This window comes from Haliotis rufescens, unplaced genomic scaffold (genome assembly GCF_023055435.1).
Source record: "Haliotis rufescens isolate VD_foot unplaced genomic scaffold, xgHalRufe1.0.p SCAF_16, whole genome shotgun sequence".
In the NCBI taxonomy this organism is placed as follows: domain Eukaryota; kingdom Metazoa; phylum Mollusca; class Gastropoda; order Lepetellida; family Haliotidae; genus Haliotis; species Haliotis rufescens.
The window spans coordinates 2664385-2684967 of NW_025963846.1; the positions used below are offsets into that span (position 1 = coordinate 2664385).

General features: G+C 41.8%; 1 protein-coding gene across 1 annotated transcript in view; it reads left to right on the forward strand.

Moving 5' to 3' along the window:
* Positions 1–18057, forward strand: part of LOC124144887 (scm-like with four MBT domains protein 1) — a 38738-nt gene extending 20681 nt beyond the window's left edge. The window contains exons 4-17 of the mRNA XM_046514502.2: positions 32–129; positions 634–874; positions 1780–1868; positions 2675–2915; positions 3894–4000; positions 4360–4612; positions 5935–6017; positions 6719–7002; positions 7737–7810; positions 9628–9865; positions 11132–11307; positions 13903–14396; positions 15510–15647; positions 17460–18057. Of these exons, the coding sequence (XP_046370458.2) occupies positions 32–129; positions 634–874; positions 1780–1868; positions 2675–2915; positions 3894–4000; positions 4360–4612; positions 5935–6017; positions 6719–7002; positions 7737–7810; positions 9628–9865; positions 11132–11307; positions 13903–14396; positions 15510–15647; positions 17460–17600 (2657 nt within the window). The 3' untranslated portion in view covers positions 17601–18057. The remainder of the gene's footprint in view (positions 1–31; positions 130–633; positions 875–1779; positions 1869–2674; positions 2916–3893; positions 4001–4359; positions 4613–5934; positions 6018–6718; positions 7003–7736; positions 7811–9627; positions 9866–11131; positions 11308–13902; positions 14397–15509; positions 15648–17459) is intronic.
* The last annotated feature ends 2526 nt before the right edge of the window (positions 18058–20583 follow it).

Consider the following 20583-nt stretch of genomic DNA (forward strand, 5'->3'; position numbering starts at 1 on the left):
TGTATTGAGACTTGATGATTTGATATTGTAGATGGTATTCCGGTTGAATATGACCAGTCCGAGTTCAACTGGGAAGAATATCTACTAGAGACCGGCTCGACCAGTGTACCCCCCACAGCCTTCACCCATGTAAGTAGGGGTGGGGCAGATGTGTCTGATAATGTTGGGGTAGGGTGTATATAGTACCACCTGAGACCTCCTCAACAACTCTATGCGCCATGACCTTGGAAATTCCAGGTTATTATTGGTCCCATACTTGCTGTAAAAGGCGACTCTGCTTATCGTAAGACGCGACTAACGGGATCGGGCGGTCAGGCTCGCTGACTTGGTTGATGCATGTCATCGATCCCAATTGTGTGGATCGATGCTCATGATATCAATCACTGGATTGTCTGGTCCAGACTTGATTATTTACAGACCGCCGTCATATAGCTGGAATAATGCTGATTTCGGCGTTAAACAAACAATATTATTGGTCCCCATCAACCAAAGCTGGTCGTAAGAGGCAATTGTGTGAATCACACATCGACACGACACGACATGACACTTGACATGGATTAAACATTCAGCGGATTGTTACCATGGTTACCCTCTTGTGAGCTGACGTCTGGAACTCTTCATGTCTGCTTCTAGGTGGAGTGCAGTCTACAGAGTGGTTTTGTGAAGGGCATGAAGCTAGAAGTCCCAAACAAGTCATCACCTAACACATACTGGGTGGCATCAGTCATCATGTCATGTGGTCAGTTGCTACGGTTACGTTATGATGGTTATGAAGAGGATGGGTCTGCTGACTTCTGGGCTGACCTTATGACCTCCGAGATCCATCCAGTGGGATGGTGTTCGAGTAATGGCCGCACTCTTCAGCCTCCTGATGGTATGTTGATTAGTGGTAAATAAATATCCTAAATGATAATAAAAATGATGATGATGATAAATTGTTTTAGAGTATCCAACTATGTCGCTGACTTGATGCATGTCATCGTATCCCAATTGGGTGGATTGATGCTGATGATGTCAATCACTGGATCGTCTGGTGCAGACGATTATTTACAGACCACCGTCATATAGCTGGAATATTGCTGAGTGCGGCGTTAAACAACAAACAAACAAACAAACAAACACAACCTGTTTGAGTCTGCAGTTCAAGCCACTATAGTCTCTAGCTTAAGTCTTTGAATATTCTGTGCTGTCAAGAGAACTCTTTACGGACCACTGTCATACAGCTGGAAGATTGCTGAGTGCGGTGTTAAACAACAAATAAACAAACAAACAAACAAGAGAACTCAACTAACAATAATTCATATAGTAATGATCTTCCAGCACCTGAAATTGATGTCAAGTTTACTATATTCGGCGTAATAAGCGCCTAGGGCGCTCTCAAAATTAGAAATAGGGGGCTCTTATCAGAATATAATTTTGGTGAGATTAAAAACGAGGTTGAAAGATTGTAAATTTTGTGGTTTATGCTGACAGCCTGAAATGATATAAAAGAAGAATCTGTGTGTTTTATACACGATAGATATATTTTCCAGAATTTAATTGCCCATAATTAAGGGTGCAAATACAAACGAGTGCGTATTATGCACAAATAAATAAGTCTTGTGTACATTGATCAATCGGAAAGGGTGCTAACTGGGATTGTTCACTAGCCAATATATTAGCAAATAATACCGTGGGTGCTTATTAGAGCTGGGTGCTTATTACGTCAAATACGGAAATCTAGAAATGTTTTTGTCACAGACTGCTCTGAAAAGATGTTTCCTTCAATTTTGTCTTCAGCCATTAAAGACAAATTCAGCGACTGGAAGGAGTTTGTAGTAGCATCTCTAACGGGGGCCAGGACGGCCCCTCCATACCTCCTGGATAAGGTAAGGAACATTGCTGTGTGTGGGAAACTCCATGACAGTTGTACAGCACTTGACATGCTAGCCTGAGGTCTGGCTTGTAAAGACGGCCACTGTGGTGTGAGGGATAGGGTGTCAGCACGGAGAGCGGAAGGTTGGTGGTTCGATCCCCAGCCGTGTCATACCAGATACTTGTTGTTATCCTGCCTGGTGCCTGGCATTAGTACAAGCAGATACACAAGCATGCACGTTGCTATATTGCAATAATCTTGAATGTGATGTTAAACCCCATTTCAGTACAAGCAGCTACACACATGTGCGTGCATGTTGCTTTATATTATAAGTGTGATAATATGGAGTGCGATGTTAAACCCCCTTTCAGCTCACCTCTGGTTTGAAAGGGACATGAGGGACATAATCAGTGTTCTGCAGTGCAGTGTTGTGCCTTCTCATGCCAGCGGGGGCATGGGTGGCCAAGTCGTCTAAAGCGCCGCGATTCGCTGTGCAGAGTAGCGTCCCTTGGGCACGCCAGAAACCTATGATTGTGGGTTCGAATCCTGGTTCGCCCCAATTATGTTTCTAGGTTTGTCAGCATCATACCCATGCTTCTGGGTTTCACCAAAGTGGTAAACGTCTGAGACCTGCATCACTTTGGGCTTTCTTACCTCATTAAGCTGACATGCCGTGATATAACTGGAATACTGTTAAAAGCGGTGTAAAAACCCAACTCACTCACTCTTATGCCAGAATCCAGAAGTAAACAATAACGAAATATTTAGGGGTTATGGTGAAGGGAATATTTTGTGCTTGAACTGTTTGTCCCCTTGTAGATGACGGGCACGACACCTGTAGATCAGCTGAAACAGTGCATGAGACTAGAGATCCAGGACGTCTGCAAGCCCACGAACGTGTGGGTCGTACAGATCATCGAGAACGTTGGAGGCAGGCTCTACCTGCGCTATGAAGGCGTGGAGTCAGGCACACATGACTTCTGGATGTTCTACCTGAATGAGAGCCTCCATCCCATTGGCTGGGCCAAGGAGATGAAGTACACATACAAGCCTCCCAAAGGTAGAGAAACTGGCCTCTGTTACTGTTACAGATCTCACAGTATATCTTTATTCAGAGTTTTACTTTGCAAGATAAATGTTGACACATGTAATTGTTGAAGACTTTCACATTGCAAGATATTTGTTGCTGACTATTACAATGCAAGATAATTGTTGATAATTGTTGCAAATTTTACTTTGGAAGATAATTGTTACAGAATTATATTGCAAGATAGTAATTGATTATTTTGCAGGCTATTACATTGCAAGATAATTGTTACAGACTTACTTTGCAAGATTATTGTTGATAATTGTTGCAGACTGTTACATGCCAAGATAATTGTTGCAGGCTGTTCCATTGCTAGATAATTGTTGCAGACTGTTACATTGCAAGATTATTGTTGCAGACTGTTACATTGCAAGATAATTGATGCAGACTTACTTTGCACGATTAGTGTTGTTCATTGTTGAAGATTTTCACATTGCAAGATAATTGTTGCAGACTGTTACAGTGCAAGATAATTGTTGCAGACTGTTACGTTGCAAGATAATTATTACAGATTTACTTTGCATGATTATTGGTGATAATTGTTGCAGACTGTTACATTGCAAGATTATTGTTGAAGACTTTCACTTTGCAAGATAATTTTTGCAGACTTTCACATTGCAAGATAATTGTTGCAGACTGTCACATTGCAAAATAATTGTTGCAGACTTTTTACTTTGCAAGATAAGTGTTCATAATTGTTACAGACTATAACATTGCAGTATGCAAGATATATGCAATATACAAACTAGTTGTAGAATCTACGATTGTTGTACCTCAACAGGGGGATTGTAAGTCATGATTTACTTTAAAGTACTTGCCGGGGAATAGTCTGATGTAAATATTAGGTATGGATGAAAACAGTTAGATGATGTCTCGTGTCATATATTAATAACAAGTTGGTCCAATGTACTGATATTGTATATTGATGTGAAATGAACATGTTTGTTTCAGAAGTAGAAAAGTCCTTCATGAAATGCTCCGAGGCTGAGATTAACGAGATTCTGGAAGAAGGCCTGAAGATGACACAGGACCAGATACTGCCTGCAGACATATTCAAGGTGAGGACAATTACAAATGTCACCGAGTTGATAAATAAAAGAAAAAATAATTTTTTTGAAATAAATAATACAAATCTATTCAAATAATTATCGATCTGTCCTAAAACAGTGAAATATGGAAAATAAATGTAAAAATCAGAGTAATTTCTTTTAAATTCTGTCAAATACAAACTTAGGGATTTATCTGGGATTCCAAACTCAGTACCTCGGCAGGCAACTTGGGAAAATATTGTTCAAAATTGGGTGTTTTTAATGTTACTGCTAATTCTGAGGAATTGTTTACTGACGTTTGCTACGGACTTGAGGACGAATATGTAACTTGTGCATTCAAAGTCACGACACCTTCCCTCTGTCACTAGGATCAGCCGGAAATCCCCACCCACAAATTCCAAAAAGGCTGGAAGATCGAGGGGTTGAATCCACTGAGCCGCAACCAGATCTGTCCTGCTACTATCATCCAAATCTTCAACAGCCGGTACTTCCTGGTGGAGATAGACTCCTTGGAGAGGCATTCCAGTAAACGTGTACAGTTCAGTTGTCATGCCAACAGCCCAAACATCTTCCCCATCCACTGGTGCCAGTGCAAAGGGCTCCGTCTCACGCACCCTGCAGGTTGGTTGTCTAGTTGTGGAAGTCCACATTATTTTTATCCACATCACTACACATCACTGAAGCTTGGCATTATGGTGTTACCACAAGAACTATGACTGTGTAAGGAATCTATGTTGAACTGCGGGATGGTATCTCGGTGGGCTAGCGCTATGTAATCGGAATGAGTGTGGACTAGTATAATATCTCTCTCTCTCACACACACACACACATGCACTGACACACCACACACACACCACACACACACACACACACACACACACACACATGCACACCACATGCGCACACCACATGCACACCACACACACACACACACACACTCTCTCTCTCTCTCACATGCACACCACTCGCATGCACACACACCACACCACACCCACGCCACGCCTAAACACATGCACACCACGCCACCCCACACACATGCACACCACGCATGCATGCACACCACACCACGCCACACCACGCCACACCACGCCACACCACACCACACCACACCACACCACATGCACACCACACCACACCACACACATACACACACACACCACACACGCATGCACACATCACTACTGAACATGGTTGATGTATATAGATTCCATGAACAGTTTGTTTAATTAAAAAAAAAATATATATATAAAATAAAGTCCCTCCTGCTTTGCATTTTAAACAAATGGATTGAAAGCTAATGATTAATTCTTTGTGGCCTAAGGATGCAAATTAATCCATATTTTTTTTTTATCCTACTGTTATTCAAAACAAGGAAACTGCGATCAGCATGTCTGTCCGTCGGCCCTCCATGTGTTGCCGTTTGCTGATCAGAACTCCTAGACCATTGAATATTTCTTGTTGAAACACCCTAGTGGGGAACTGGTGCTTTTTCCTAATTGGGGATTTATATTTTTTTTAAGTTGGAATTATGCTAAAAATGAGGGAAGTGCTTGTTTCGGAAGCACAACTCCAAAACCATTGAATATATTTCGAGATGAACCTGCCCTACTGATCAGTCTAGTGGTGAATTGGGGCTGTTTGATGATTGCCAATATTGGCTAATACTGAACCTGATTATTCTTTCCTTCATCACTGATCATCAAAATAAAGGTATCCAATGGCAATGAACCAGAAGTAGGGTTTAAGAAGCCAAACTCCATTTCTGAATTGCACCAGACTGGGGGGATATGTCATCTCCTGAAGACTCTTGTTAAATTAGAATATGATATCAGGGAGGATCCACATTTTGACTTTTAGTAACAAATTCATTCAAATATGATTCTATATACATTTATCACATATTTTCCACATTCTCACATATTTACGCTATTTCTGTATTTCAGGCTGGTCCAAGCCTGATTTCAGCTGGTCAGAATACCTGGCCTACTGTAATGCTCAGTCAGCCCCTGATGCAATGTTTGATCTGGTAAGTTGTGGAGAGGAACAATTGGTAGGGTTTAAATGTCCTTAACTTAGCATGTTTTCAATTTTCTTCCTGTTGGACGTCTGTCTTTTATGTACCCCCGTGTTTTCTACCATTAGTGCATTATTTACGATTTTGACTCTGAAACTACAAGGCCTATAGGGCTGAAACTTTGTATGAATTATTCCTGCTATGATGTCTCTAAAATCTGCTCAGTATCGGCTTGTAAGGGCTGAATACTTCAAATCCCAGCACTCTGTTGTTGTAAGGGCTGAATCCTTCAAATCCCAGCACTTTGTTGTTGTAAGGGCTGATTCCTTCAAATCCCAGCACTCTGTTGTTGTAAGGGCTGAATCCTTCAAATCCCAGCACTCTGTTTTTGTAAGGGCTGAATCCTTCAAACCAGTACTCTGTTGTTGTAAGGGCTGAATACTTCAAATCCAAGCACTCTGTTGTTGTAAGGGCTGAATACTTCCAATCCCAGTCCTCTGTTGTAAGGGCTGAATACTTCAAATCCCAGTACAGAATTCTGAACTTATTAAATATTCGGCAACGTTAAGGAGGGACTGTCGGTAGGATGGTCCAGGACCAATTTTGGCAATTTGATTAATGTATCAATTACCCCTTGGCTTGTCAAAGCCCAAACAGCCATTGCTTCGGCCAACCTTCCCTGTGGTGATAAAATGTTTGAAATCATTTTCCAGACTCCCCCAGTGCATGAGTTTGAGAAGGGCATGAAGCTAGAAGCTGTAAACCCCGACAATCAGAATCAGATCTGCGCAGCCACCATCACGAAGATCGTAGATGGCCTGATGTGGATCCACCTGGACATCAGTATGAAGATTGTTGCCAGTCACATTGAGAGTATTGAGTCCCAGAACCTGTTCCCTGTTGGTTGGTGTGAAAGCAATGGCTACCAGCTGAAACCCCCACGGAAACTCGGCTTGAAGCGACCGATACAGAAACGAGTTGCCGTCGTTCAGCCGGAGTAAGTTTGATGTTGACCATGATAGTGTTACTAGAGTGTGTTACTCAAGGTGACACAATCAGAGTTGTGTCCCTTAGATGTGTCAGGAGCGTATGATTGTGGGTTTGAATCCCAGATTCGACCTGATTATGTTTTTAGGTTTGTTAGCACAATGCCAGTGCTTGTGGGTTTCATGAAAGTGGTAAAAGTCTGAATCACGTCTGCTTTTCCTCTCAAATAAAGCTGTCATGCTGTGATGTAATGAAATCACATTGAAAGCAGTTTCATGAAAGTGGTAAAAGTCTGAATCACGTCTGCTTTTCCTCTCAAATAAAGCTGACATGCTGTGATGTAATGAAATGACGTTGAAAGCAGCAGACCTGTGAAGATCTTGGTTAGAATAGGTCTTCAGCAACCCATTCTTGTCGTAAAAGGTAACTATTCTTGTCATAAGAGGCGACTAACAGGATCAGGGGGTCAGGCTCGCTGACTTGGTTGATGCATGTCATCGTATTCCAATTGTGTGAATCGATGCTCATGATATCAGTCACTGGATTGTCTGGTCCAGACAAGTTATTTACAGATCACTGTCATGTAGCTGTAATATTGCTGAGTGCGGCGTTAAACAACAAACAAACAAACTGAAAGTGTGGACACACACACACTTACACACACTTACACACACTTACAGACTTATGGCCGACCTATTCTCTCTTTATGCAGTTTTACTTTTATTGGTACGTACATACTTTCAGAATTGCCGAGGGACCATGGAATGAAGAGAACAAGAGTGAGTCCTACTCCCAGGTGAAGAATGGGGAGTCTGGAGGTAGGTCTTGGATCCATTGGGATCCATTGGGATCTGCTGGAATGCTGTGATAGTATTATAAGGGTAACTCTATTTTTCAGGGCATTATCATTTGCAGAAGCTGCCCAACGAAGGAGGGCATGCTCTGAGTGCTTAGACATTATTACCCCAGTCAATGGATTAGTGTGCACTCAACAATCATTCTCAGCTCCCTGGGGAGTATACAAATGGGGTTTCATGTTGTGTTTAAGAGATCTGGAGAGTGAAAGTCTGAATGTGTTCTCTAATCATGCAACCTCAAAAAGGTTAGCAGTCCGAATGAGACAGACGTTCCTGACATTTGAAATGGGTGGTGGACCGACCAAACCATACACGCTATTGAAAGACATCTCTCCGAGGCAAGAGAGTTAACTAATTTTAAAAGTCCAGGCTCCACCCTTGCCGAACTAGGCTGGAATTCCTGGGCTCAATCTTAGTGCCACCAGTGGCTATTACCAGTTATATCCCTTCTAAGCCTCTCCTATGGACCAATCAGATTCCTACCCTCGTATCACTTGTATTTGCTTCAAACAAAAGTCAGGACGATCTGCTCGATAATCAAGATCTATTTTGTGATAAAACGGGTCTTACATCGCGAAATGCATCAAATCAGGTGAGCACCTTGATTAAAAACATAAAAAGATTTTGAAAATATCTGTTGACAACGAGTTGGCGGTGCACATGCTTTGCAAATCCTGCAATCGACCGAAATCTGCACAACAGTTTACGAACCAAATTGTAACTCCATAATACCAGCCTAGTTCGGCAAGGGTGGAAACTGGACTTTCATAGTCAGTTAACTCACTTGCCTTGAGATTTTGAAAGATGGACTCCAATGCCCCTTCCTTGAAGCTATCTTAGCGGCACGATTGTCATTACCCAACATAGACTTGGAAGCAGCACTAAGATCGCTTGGTGGCACAGTTCTCGGGTCTAGATGGTGTAATTAGTTCAATATGTGAAACGTCATGTATATGTTTTTTAGATTGATATTTATATACCAGGGATTCATTCTTGCTCTTAGCATGCAATTTTGAAAAAGGTATTATATTGCTCAAAATGGTCAGTGAATTAAGACACTTCTTCAAACCCATAACATTCGTTATTAATATATAACATGAATTGGGGTGATTGGGTAGCCTAGTGGTTAAAGCATTCGCTTGTCACGCCGAAGACCTGGGTTCGATTCTCGACATGGGTACAATGTGTGAAGCCCATTTCTGGTGTCCCTCGCCTTGATATTGCTGGAATATTGCTAAAAGCGGCGTAAAACCATACTCACTCACTCACTATAAACATGAATTGGGAAATTTGTAACTCAAATTTACTGACATTTTCTGCAGTCTTGGGGGCTGAACATCAGGCTCTGAACAAGCCCTGTTCATATCATACATGGAGGCAGGGGTGGCCCAGTCGTCTAAGGTGCCGCGATTCGCTGTGCAGAGTTGTGTCCCTTGGGCACGCAAGAAACCTATGATTGTGGGTTCGAATCCCGGTTCGCCCCGATTATGTTTCTAGGTTTGTCAGCACCATACCCATGCTCGTGGGTTTCACCGAAGTGGTAAACGTCTGAGACCTGCATCACTTTGGGCTTTCCTCCCACATTAAGCTGACACGCCGCGATATAACTGGAATATTGTTAAAAGCTGCGTTAAACCCAACTCACTCACTCACTCACTCACTCACTCACATCATACATGTGAGAGAACAAAGTGAAGTTTGATGACTTGAATCCAACCTGGACTGACAATTGATCCGACTTTCCTTTGATAAATGACTTCCATCTTGCCCCCCTGTAGGCAGTGGCTGGTGCCCGAAGATCTACTTCAATCATCGCTGCTTCTCTGGCCCCTATCTGAGCAAGGGACGCATCTCGGAGTTGCCCAAGTGTGTGGGTCCCGGCCCCATCAATCTGGTCATGAAGGAGGTGCTGTCCATGCTCATCAACGTGGCCTACAAGTCCTGTAGGGTGCTGCGCGAGATTCAGATGGAGGGCTCGCCAAATCCCAACATGCATCAGCAAGTGTTGAAGGCCAAGTGAGTTATCATGATGGATGTTTTAACTGTTTTTCAAAACCTGTGAAGATCCGGGGTAGAATAGGTCTTCCGCAACCCATGCTTACCGTAAGAGGCAACTATGCTTGTCGTAAGAGGCGACTAACGGGGTCGGATGTTCAGACTTGCTGACTTCGTTGAAGCATGTCATTGATCCCAATTGCGTAGATCGATGCTCATGATGTCAATCACTGGATTGTCTGGTCCAGACTCGATTATTTGCAGACCGCCGTCATATAGTTGGAATATTGCTGAGTGTGGCATTAAACAATAAATAAACCAACCAGCCAAATCATATAGCAGGAACCCTTTATTAGGCTAAAAAGAAATAACAGTCTTGGTGCTCAGGCACTGCCCGCATCATCATAACATCCACTGCTCGTTTCGTTTTTATTTCCATTTTCAAGAAAATATAAAAAAAACTCCTTATACCTAAAAACAATGTGATCCTATATAGCACGCAGTTACTTCCCTTTACACACACACTGCTCTACTGCTAATCTCAGGGGCGGTCGGGTAACCTAGTGGTTAAAGCGTTCGTTCGTCACGCCGAAGACCTGGGTTCGATTCCCGACATGAGTACAATGTGTGAAGCCCATTTCTGGTGTCCGCCGCCGTGATATTGCTGGAATATTGCTAAAAACGACGTAAAACCATACTCACTCACTCACTGCTAATCTCATGGTCATGGTTGCAATAGGAGCTTGTGTGCTTTCCCATGTTGATTGTACACAACTGTTTATTTAGTTACATACTAGTTCGAACAAGCCAAAAAACACAAACCACCGCATGCCCGCACTATATTTTCAAAAGTCATTGCCTTAGAACCAAATCTTTTATTTTTTTAAGCCTTAAACTCTTCTTTTTTCATTTTTGACGATGCCAAGTGTTTGAAATTCCTTGTATTTAGGTGCCAATGACATGGTTAGAATTGTAATTGAGTGGTTAAAATGAGGACACACATGGAAATTATACTGTTGTATTACATCCACTGAACTGAATTATTCTAATTTTTTTACACTGTATTTTGACGTGATTGAACGGAAAGCACAGGCCATGGACAATGGACAAGACCAGTGATGAACAACATGTAAATATAACATCACTTTACATGGCAATAAAGATAAGTTACACATTTGCTTATATGCAACATAAATCTGCATTACCCAGTTAATCTTTAGTGGCTTGTAGATATGTGTCAGACACTGGTTATCTCCCCTGGTTTCTGTATAAGTTCATGATGTGCAGGTACAAGGGGAAGAGCTACCGGGCGACGGTGGAGATCTGCAAGAGCACGTCGCAGCTGGAGGAGTTCTGTCGACAGATCTGCATCAAGCTGGAATGCTGCCCCAACCTCATCAGCCCGCATCTCTTCACCACAGAATGTCCAGAAATCTGCTCCCAACTCACCAAGACCAAATACAGTAAGGAATGTTGCCAGCTGACCCTTGACCCCCCTCTGTTCTCCGATGCTATTGGTTGAGCAGCTGTGTTCGTGCCAACTTGTACCTTAAGGTTTCAGTGCTCATTTTGGACTGACCAAACCACTATTGTAAAACTTGAAGGGGGACTCCATGGTCTTGTGCCTGTTTCCAGACCACTGCCTTGCCTTAAAAGACGACTATGCTTGTCGTAAAAGGCGACTAACGGGATCGGGTGGTCAGGCTCGCTGACTTGGTTGATGCATGTCATGGTATCCCAAATGCGTGGATCGATGCTCATTATGTCAATCACTGGATTGTCTGGTCCAGACTCGATTATTTACAGACCGCCGGCATTTAGCTGGAATATTGCTGAGTGCGGCGTAAAACAACAAACAACAACAAACAGCCCAGGGCCCCATTCCTCGAAGCTATCTTAGTGCTATCCTTGACACATTCAGTCAGTTCACTGGCTTCTTAATGAATAAAAATATAAATGGGTAGAAGGGAGCCTATGGAAGAGGCCCAGTATTCTGCATTTGTCTTCAAAGTAGTGACTTTGCTAGACAACTATCATTTTGACATAGGACCGCCTCCGTGGTCTAGTGGTAGAGTGTCCTCCGGAGAGCAGAAGGTCTTGGGTTTGATCCCCGGCCAAATCATACCAAAAGATGTTTAGATGTACTTGTAACCCTGTCTGGCGCTCGGCATTTAGGGGCTAAAACAAGGACTGGTCGGCTCGGAGTCAGTATACTGTGTCTGAGTGGGGTATTCATGTTAAACTGCGGCATGGTATCTCAGTGAGCTAGCACTATAAATCGGCATCAGTCAGGACTAGTACAAGCGCACACACGCACACGCACACACACTCACACACACGTGCATCTCTATATAAGTGCAATAATCTTGGACGCGACGTTAAACCCCATTCCATCTCACAATTAGGACATAATTTCCTAATTTTGTCATATTTTGATTATATTTCTTCTACACCATGACCAAAAGTGTTGGATATCGTTAGGACATTTTTGATTGCAATCAACAGTCTGCTTCATCACTAGTCCGGAGATACTTACACAACGACCAGTCACCAGTGGAGTAGGGATATTGTATGAATTCACCGTTTAACGCCAAATTCCAACCGCATGTTGTTTGAATAATATGATGGCCATTTTTTAAGACAGGTTAAGGAAAATGTGCCTGACTGAAACTAGGAAAACACACTTTGATTTGAAGTAAAAAGTAAACAAAAACAAATTGAACAGTGACATTAGTTGTCATGATAGTCTCTTGCATGACACTCGTTATCCAATGAATTCCAGGTCCGGGGTTTGATCCCTGGCCACGTCATATCAAAAGATGTTAAAGAGATGGTACTTGTTGTTACCCTGTCTGGCGCTTGGCATTAAGGGGCTAAAACAAGGACTGGTCAGCTCGGAGTCAGTATACTGTGTCTGAGTGGGGTATTCATGTTAAACTGCGGCATGGTATCTCAGTGGGCTAGCACTATAAATCACCTCACCTGACCTCCAATGAATTCCTGCCAGCACTGGCTGAGATCCTGTTGGACTGTGTCAGGCATCAGTGATTAAGGATAGTAGGATAATTTTGAGATATGTATTATTTTGACTTAATTTGAATAAAGACCGTGAAAGTTGCTGGGAGCTACATTAGTAATTAAGTAGGAAAAGTTTATGCTCATCCTCGGCATTAACTTCATATATATTATGATAATTCTCAACTCTGATTATAACTCCATACAGTTGGATGAAGCTCATTCACTCACTAACATCCTACTTTTTTTTTCTCTTTATGAGATGACTTTATGATTAACCAGTCAGCATTTCCCAGTTAGAATTGGTCACCAGGAACCTATGCTTGACTTATAGGCGACTAAAAGGACTGTGTGGTCAGGCGCGATGACTTGGATCAATGAGTGTCATCGTACCCTGATGGTGTAGACAGTTGCTCATTTATCAATCACTGGATTGTCTGATCCAGACTTGATTTTTAGAGACTGCTCTCATACAGCTGGAATATAGCTGAATGAGGTATTAAATAGGGATGATTATTGGTCTGGAAATCACTGTTGCGATAACTATTGATATTGCAAGCAACTATTGCAATAAATATCGATAGTTTTCAGTGTATCATTTTAGATGGATTTGAATTAGATGGAGGTGAATTAAACCTTGGAACTGAAGTTTCCTTTGAATGTTATAACAACAAATAAAAAGTAAAGTTTGAGATATGACTGATTTGTTTTTTCTTTACCCTAATAATTTAAGAAAAAGAAACTTCCACATTACCATGTGTAAATTACTACCATTCATGATCAAAAGAAAAACAAATTTGAACAGCATTGCATGTATTTTATTGATATGGTAAATACAATCGGAACTATCGATATTCCTAACTGAAATCGATGCTATTGATCGGAAACTGATTTAACAATCGATTTATTGACTTTAAGTGCTTACCAATAGCAATATATCGATATTTCGATTTATTGTGACAACCCTAGTATTAAACAAGACAAATTGTGAGATCTTCAGCAAGTCCATCTGTATTTCAAATGTATGTTGTGTGTTTATGCAGCATATTACTATGGCAAGAAGAAGAAGAAGGTAGGACGTCCCCCTGGCGGTCACACAAACTTGGAGGACGGCCCCAAGAAACCAGGCAAAAGACGGAAAAGAAAAAAGATCAACTTTGTTACCAAGAAAGTGCGGACGTCGCAGGATGAGAACGATGACTGCATCGATGATGACAAAGACAGTGTTAACAGTGACACCAGGACTGTAGATAGCACCAGCACCAATGGTTCCAAAGATAAAGACTTAGATTTGAAACAAAGCCAGGGCTTGCGGATTAAACGGAAGTACACGCACCACGTGCCCCCGCCCTCAGACATTCGTACTCGGGGAGCCAAACTGCCCAAATATAGCTTCGAACGAAGGACTCACAAAAAAATCATGCTCACATCCCATCATGGTTCCTCACATCACCATGGCAACAGCTCAATCGTGACCAAGTCTCAAAGTGCACTTGGACTTGGGATGAACTCTAAACATGGCAGCGGGATGTCCCGGGTTAGTAGATTTTGTATTATTTATTATCCCCCGTCACGAAGTGGAAGGGGGATATAGGAATGGGTGCTGTCCGTCACGTATCGTTTCCGGAGCAGAACTAAAAAAACATGAGAGATATCTTAACCAAACTTGGCACATAGATAGGCCTAGTGGTGAACTGGTGCCTTTTGATAGTTGGGGATTTTTCAAAAATTATTTTCGAGTTTCCATGGCAACTCATTTGACTATGGCTGAAAATGGCGGTATTGGTGGGGGATATGAGAGGTTCATGCTTGTTTCTGATGTAATTTCGCATCTCAAGTGTTGGAGGAATGACACATGAAGCTGGATCTAATATGTAGTGTTATACTTTTTCTAAGATATTATACGTATCACTACACTGTTTTGAGGTAATTTTAATTTTGAAATGATGTAGGTTGAGACATAATTTCCAAAATGAGTTATTCATGTCAAATGCTAATGTTATTTTTGGCTCTCCAATGCAATAGTTTCCCATCATTCCTGGGCCCACTTTCACAAAGCGACCTTAGCGCTAAGATGATCGTAACTCCCATACTTTAACATTGGCTTACAATAGTCTTAGCGCTAAAATCGCTTTGTGCAAGTGGGCCCTGGTTAGAATAGGTCCCCAGGAACCTGTGCTAGTTGTAAGAGGCAATTCAATGGATCAGAAGGTCAGATATGGTTGATTGCGTGTCATCATATCTTGGAGGTGTGGATCGTTGTTCACAATATCAATCGGGGCGGTCGGGTAGCCTAGTGGTTAAAGCGTTCGCTCGTCACGCCGAAGACACGGGTTCGATTCCCGACATGGGTACAATGTGTGGAGCCCATTTCTGGTGTCCCCCGCCGTGATATTGCTGGAATATTGCTAAAAGCGGCGTAAAACCATACTCACTCACTCACTCACTCACAATATCAATCACTGGTTTGACCCATCCAGATTTCAGTATTGTTATGCCACTGTCACATAGCTGGAATAATGCCGAGTGTAGCATTAAAACAAAGAAAAATTGTTTAATTACACTGTGCACCAGTTGTTGGTTGAATTAATTCAGTCTCAGAAACAGTCCTTGAATCAGTAGCTATTATGTATCGTTATGTTCACTTTAGAAACATCAAGATTCATCTGTGAAGAAAGAGGAAATACTCCGACTGGAGAAGAACCCACTGAAGTGGTCACTGAGTGATGTGGTAGAATTCATCAAAACAACAGACTGTGCTCACCTAGCCAGGCTCTTCAAGGAACAGGTGAGTTGGCAGGAACTGGCTGGCTTTGTAGCAAGTGTGTTTCTCACTCACTCACTCACTTATTCCAGTGGATGAGTTGACCTTGACCTTTGTTAAAGAACTGATTGACCCAAGAATAAGTCCCAAGAAATCTATGCTTGTTGTTGAATGTTACTCAATTTCAAACACTGGTTTGTCTACTAGCAGCTACCGGGTCCAAAGGACCAGGGTTAGCTTATGCCATACCATGGCATCCGTCGTCCGTCCATCCGTACATCAACAATTTTGTTCAAACGACTTCTTTTCTGGACCACTAATTGGAAATTAGTGAAATTTTAAAATGGGATTGAAAATTGTACAAATGGAGGGCTGACCCCACCCCAGGGGCTGAGGGGCAGGGCCAAATGGGGGTAATTTGGCTATATTGAATTAAACGACTTCTTTTCTGGAACTAAAAGATAGATATCAACCATATTTGGTTGGAAGCATTCTCTGGTGGTGAGGATTCAAAATTGTACAAATAGAAAGGCTTACCAACCCCCCCCACCCCCCACCCCCCACCCCCCAGGGCCTGAGAGGCAGGGTTAAAAAGAGTTTATTAACTTGGACACAGTTAAGATCCCCACCATATTAACCATATATACAATTGCTTAGTATAATGAGAGGAATGCACATATGCTGCCAGTGTGGCCCGGGGGGGAGGGGATTGCTCCACCCCTGTAGACTTAACCCCTGGGTCATAACTTTCAAACAGTTGAGATCCCCACCCCATAACCATATATACAATTGCTGGGCATAAAGAGACAAACACAATCATGATATTAGTATTGAGCTTGTGGTCTTGCCATACCCATAAGTATTAAGTTCTCAGGTGAAAACTTGGAAATAGTTGAGATCCCCACCCTATTACCATATACATGTATACATGTAATTGCTTAGTATAACAAGACAAATACACATATGATACCACGACTGGTCCTTCTGTTCATCTGTCTGGCACTCCCAAAGGAGTAAGAACCTTGACCATAACATGCAAACTGATTTTATCCCCACCCTATAATAAACAGATACATTGTATACATTTGTTTGTTATGAAGAGAATAATACAACTATGCCAATAGGATTCACCCTGGGGTCCAGCCTTGCCTCTGGAAACTTAGATCATTACATGGAAACGGTTCAGATCTTTATGCTACATTTGTATCTAGAGTACACGTTCATGCTGTCAGATTTGCCATCCACCCCTTTTAGATGCTGACGGAGTCAAAATTACGAAATATTTGCAGTATTATATACATGTACAATGCAAATGTATATTTTGTCATGATTGCGTAAATATCCAGGTGACCTATTCAGGCCCTATGGGCCTCTTGTTTACATACTGCTATTATATGGCTGGAATATTGCTGAAATATTGCTGAATGAGGCATAAGACAGCCATTCACTTGTTTGATCCAAGAATTACTTGGAGACTTGGTAAGATATGTGATAAATATAGAAACATATTTTTACAATCATAAGTTGTAACTCCCATTGTGGAAGGGGTATGGGTATGGGTATGGGTGGCCCAGTCATATAAGGTGCCCCAATTCGCTCTACAGAGTTGCTCCCCTTAGGCATGCCAGGAACCAAAACTCATGAGTTATGTTTCCGGGTTTGCACCATACCCATGCTCATGGGTTTCGCCCAAAGTGTAAATGTCTTAAGACAAGCATCACTTTTGGTTTTCCTTTCACATCAAGCAGACAATCCATGATATAACTGAAATACTGTTCAAAGCAGCGTTAAACCAAAATTCACTCAATAATCTCTACTTCCCCCTTTTACCCCCAGGAGATCGACGGGCAGGCCCTCCTTCTTCTGACCCTGCCCACAGTACAGGAACACCTCGACCTGAAGCTGGGGCCCGCCATAAAGCTGTGTCATCATATCGAAAGAGTGAAAATAGCTTTTTACGAAACATTCGCCAAGTGAGGGAAGCAGCTCATTGTGCAATTACATTCAGTATTGGATGACGTCATAATCACACTGGGGTTGGACGTTGGCCGAGGTGCAGTCCAGCTTCTCTTTCTGTGCCATCAGGGTTGCGGTTGTTGTTACAAGCATCCTGTATGTGAATTTTGTGCCAATTTCTTTCAGTTTCCATTTTTTTATTTCAGGGAATAATGAAATTCCAATATGTTCTTAAATAAGATCGATGAAGAACAGATTAATTGTGGGGGATCTGGTAACTGTAGCAATGTTAACTTAACACACGGCATTGAATCAGTCAAGCGAATGATATTAATTAATGCAGTTCCGAGGATATTATTCCACTTGCAAGCTCCCCGTTGAAAGAGAGTATGTGGAAACAGACGAACAACTCATTCTCAAAAAGGGGGGCACAGGTGGCCCAGTCGTCTAAAGCGCCGCGATTCGCTGTGCAGAGTTGCGTCCCTTCGGCACGCCAGAAACCTATGATTGTGGGTTCGAATCCCGGTTCGCCTGATCATGTTTCTGGGTTTGTCAGCACCATACCCGTGCTCGTGGGTTTCACCGAACTGGTAAACGTCTGAGACCTGCATCACTTCGGGCTTTCCTCCCACATTAAGCTGACACGCCGCGATATAACTGGAATACTGTTAAAAGCGGCGTAAAACCCAACTCACTCACTCACTTTCTCAAGGAGCCACACTTTTTCCCAGTGGTCTCAGGTACTACAGTTTGCCATGCAGAGTTGTGTCCCTTTGCCAAGTCAGGATCCTGGAGATCCTGTTTTGCTCCTGTTAAGATCCTTGTTTGTCAGACCCAGACCTGTGCTTATGGTTTTAAGCAAATAGTAAATATCTACAAAGTGGGTCACTTTGGGATTTTTTCAACATGAAGCTGACGTTCTGTAATATTACAGAAATACTGTCAAAATGGCGTTGAATCCACTCACTCACACAACACAGAATCATATGAAATACGAATGAGTACATTTTTTTCAATTTGTTTGTTTTGATTTCATATGAAAGTGTAACAATTGATTTGCTATGCTAAAATAGCATTTGATGACTGCTCGATCTGGCTTATTTTTGTGTCTTAAACTGGAGACCAGAGAAGAGTCAATGGTTGGTGGGATGCGATATTATGGGGTGATATTATGAAAGACATTATTGATATGCAGACATTATTCTCACAACTTGTCACTGTCATCAGCTGAGTATATCAAAGTTTCCATATCTGAGTTTATCAACGATACGGTCAGTTCCACTCTACTCAGGTCACATGATCGCTTTGCAACATGCCAAACATCAGAATACAGCATCAACAGGCCTGCCTCAGAGTTGGAAACAAACAGCAGCGAGGTCAGGGATCTCAATGTGTGGAAGGAATATATAATTTACGGGTTAGTTTTTATTTTGTCAAGAAATTGAATTTCTAGCTAAGGTCACAATAATAACACCTGTTTTGGGCAAAGTGGACTCAATTTATGGATAACTTCTTTTTTTCCGTAAAGGCGATAATTGGGTACAGATCCTTATACGACCTGTTTTGGGCCTCCTGTCAGCCATGCCAAGGTTCAGGCTGAAAACGTTTTAGGCGCCTCATTTCGCTGTGCAGAATTGAATCAGAAATGTTTCAGAAACCTATGATTGTGGGTTTGAATCCCAGAATCGCCTGATTAGGTTTCTAGGTTTGTCAGCACCAAAAAATAACCAAAATATACATATACTACAAAAGAAGTTGAAGAACATTCGATCTTTTGATGGGAATGTAGTTAATCTGTCATGACATGACATGACATGACATGACATGACAGATTAACTACAATCACATCAAAAGATTGAGTGTTCCTCTGGTGTTCCTTAAGGTTACAATGAAAACATTACAGTTAAAGATTAACTATAGTCAGGTGAAATAATCAGGTGTTCCTTAACGTTACAATGCAAACGTTACAATGAAAGATTAACTATAGTCATATGAAAAATTCGGGTGTTCCTTAACGTTACAATGCAAACGTTACAATGAAAGATTAACTATAGTCATATGAAAAATTTGGGTGTTCCTTAACGTTACAATGCAAACGTTACAATGAAAGATTAACTATAGTCATGTGAAAAAAAATCGAGTGTTCCTTAACATCACAATATATAGATATATATATAAAAATAAATATGTTCCCTAAGTCAGTTTAGTCCATCTTCAATGATATGTAACAATCCCAAATTACAAACAACCATTTAGCAGGCATGTGTTAATTAATCAAGTCTAACTGGACTTATGGTCGTATGGAATGTGTGTCATTCCGTTGTAGGTTCAGATTCGCTGCTTTGGTTTTGGTTTCTAAGGTCGGCCTGACACTGTTATTCATCATCAGGTAGTATCATGATTAGGAGAGTTAGAAGCGAGATCTTGATTGTTTGGTTCCTGTGTGGAATCCCAGTCAGTGTCTGTTAGAATCCTGTGATAGTTTTGCGTTATAACTAACGAGATGATTGTATTTCTACTCAAAGGTGATATCAGTTGACAGTCTTGATAACATAAGGCTTAAGACAATAAAAGAATTGGTTCTCAGGCAAAGACTTATAAATATAGTGCCGTGGGCAGCGGTTTTTGTTTGTTTTTGTTTTGCTTGTTCAAACTTGTATGTAACTAAATAAACAGTTGTGTACAATCAACCTGGGAAAGGGCCTCCCTGCATAAACAAGCACACAAACTCCTACTGCCGCGATGACCATAACATGAGATGCGCTTTAAAGCAGTGTGCATGCAAAGGGAAGTAAGTGCGTGCTATATTGGATCACGTTTTTAAGTATAAGGGTTTTATGGGATGGAAATAAAAACAAAACGAGCTGCAGATGTTATGATGATGCGGGCGGTGCCTGAGAACCAAGACTGTTATTTTTTTTCAGCCTAACTGTTGAAGAGATTGAAGGTACATTGATCCTAGTTGAGGCTTGACCAATTTAATTACTTGTTTTACAGTTTGGGG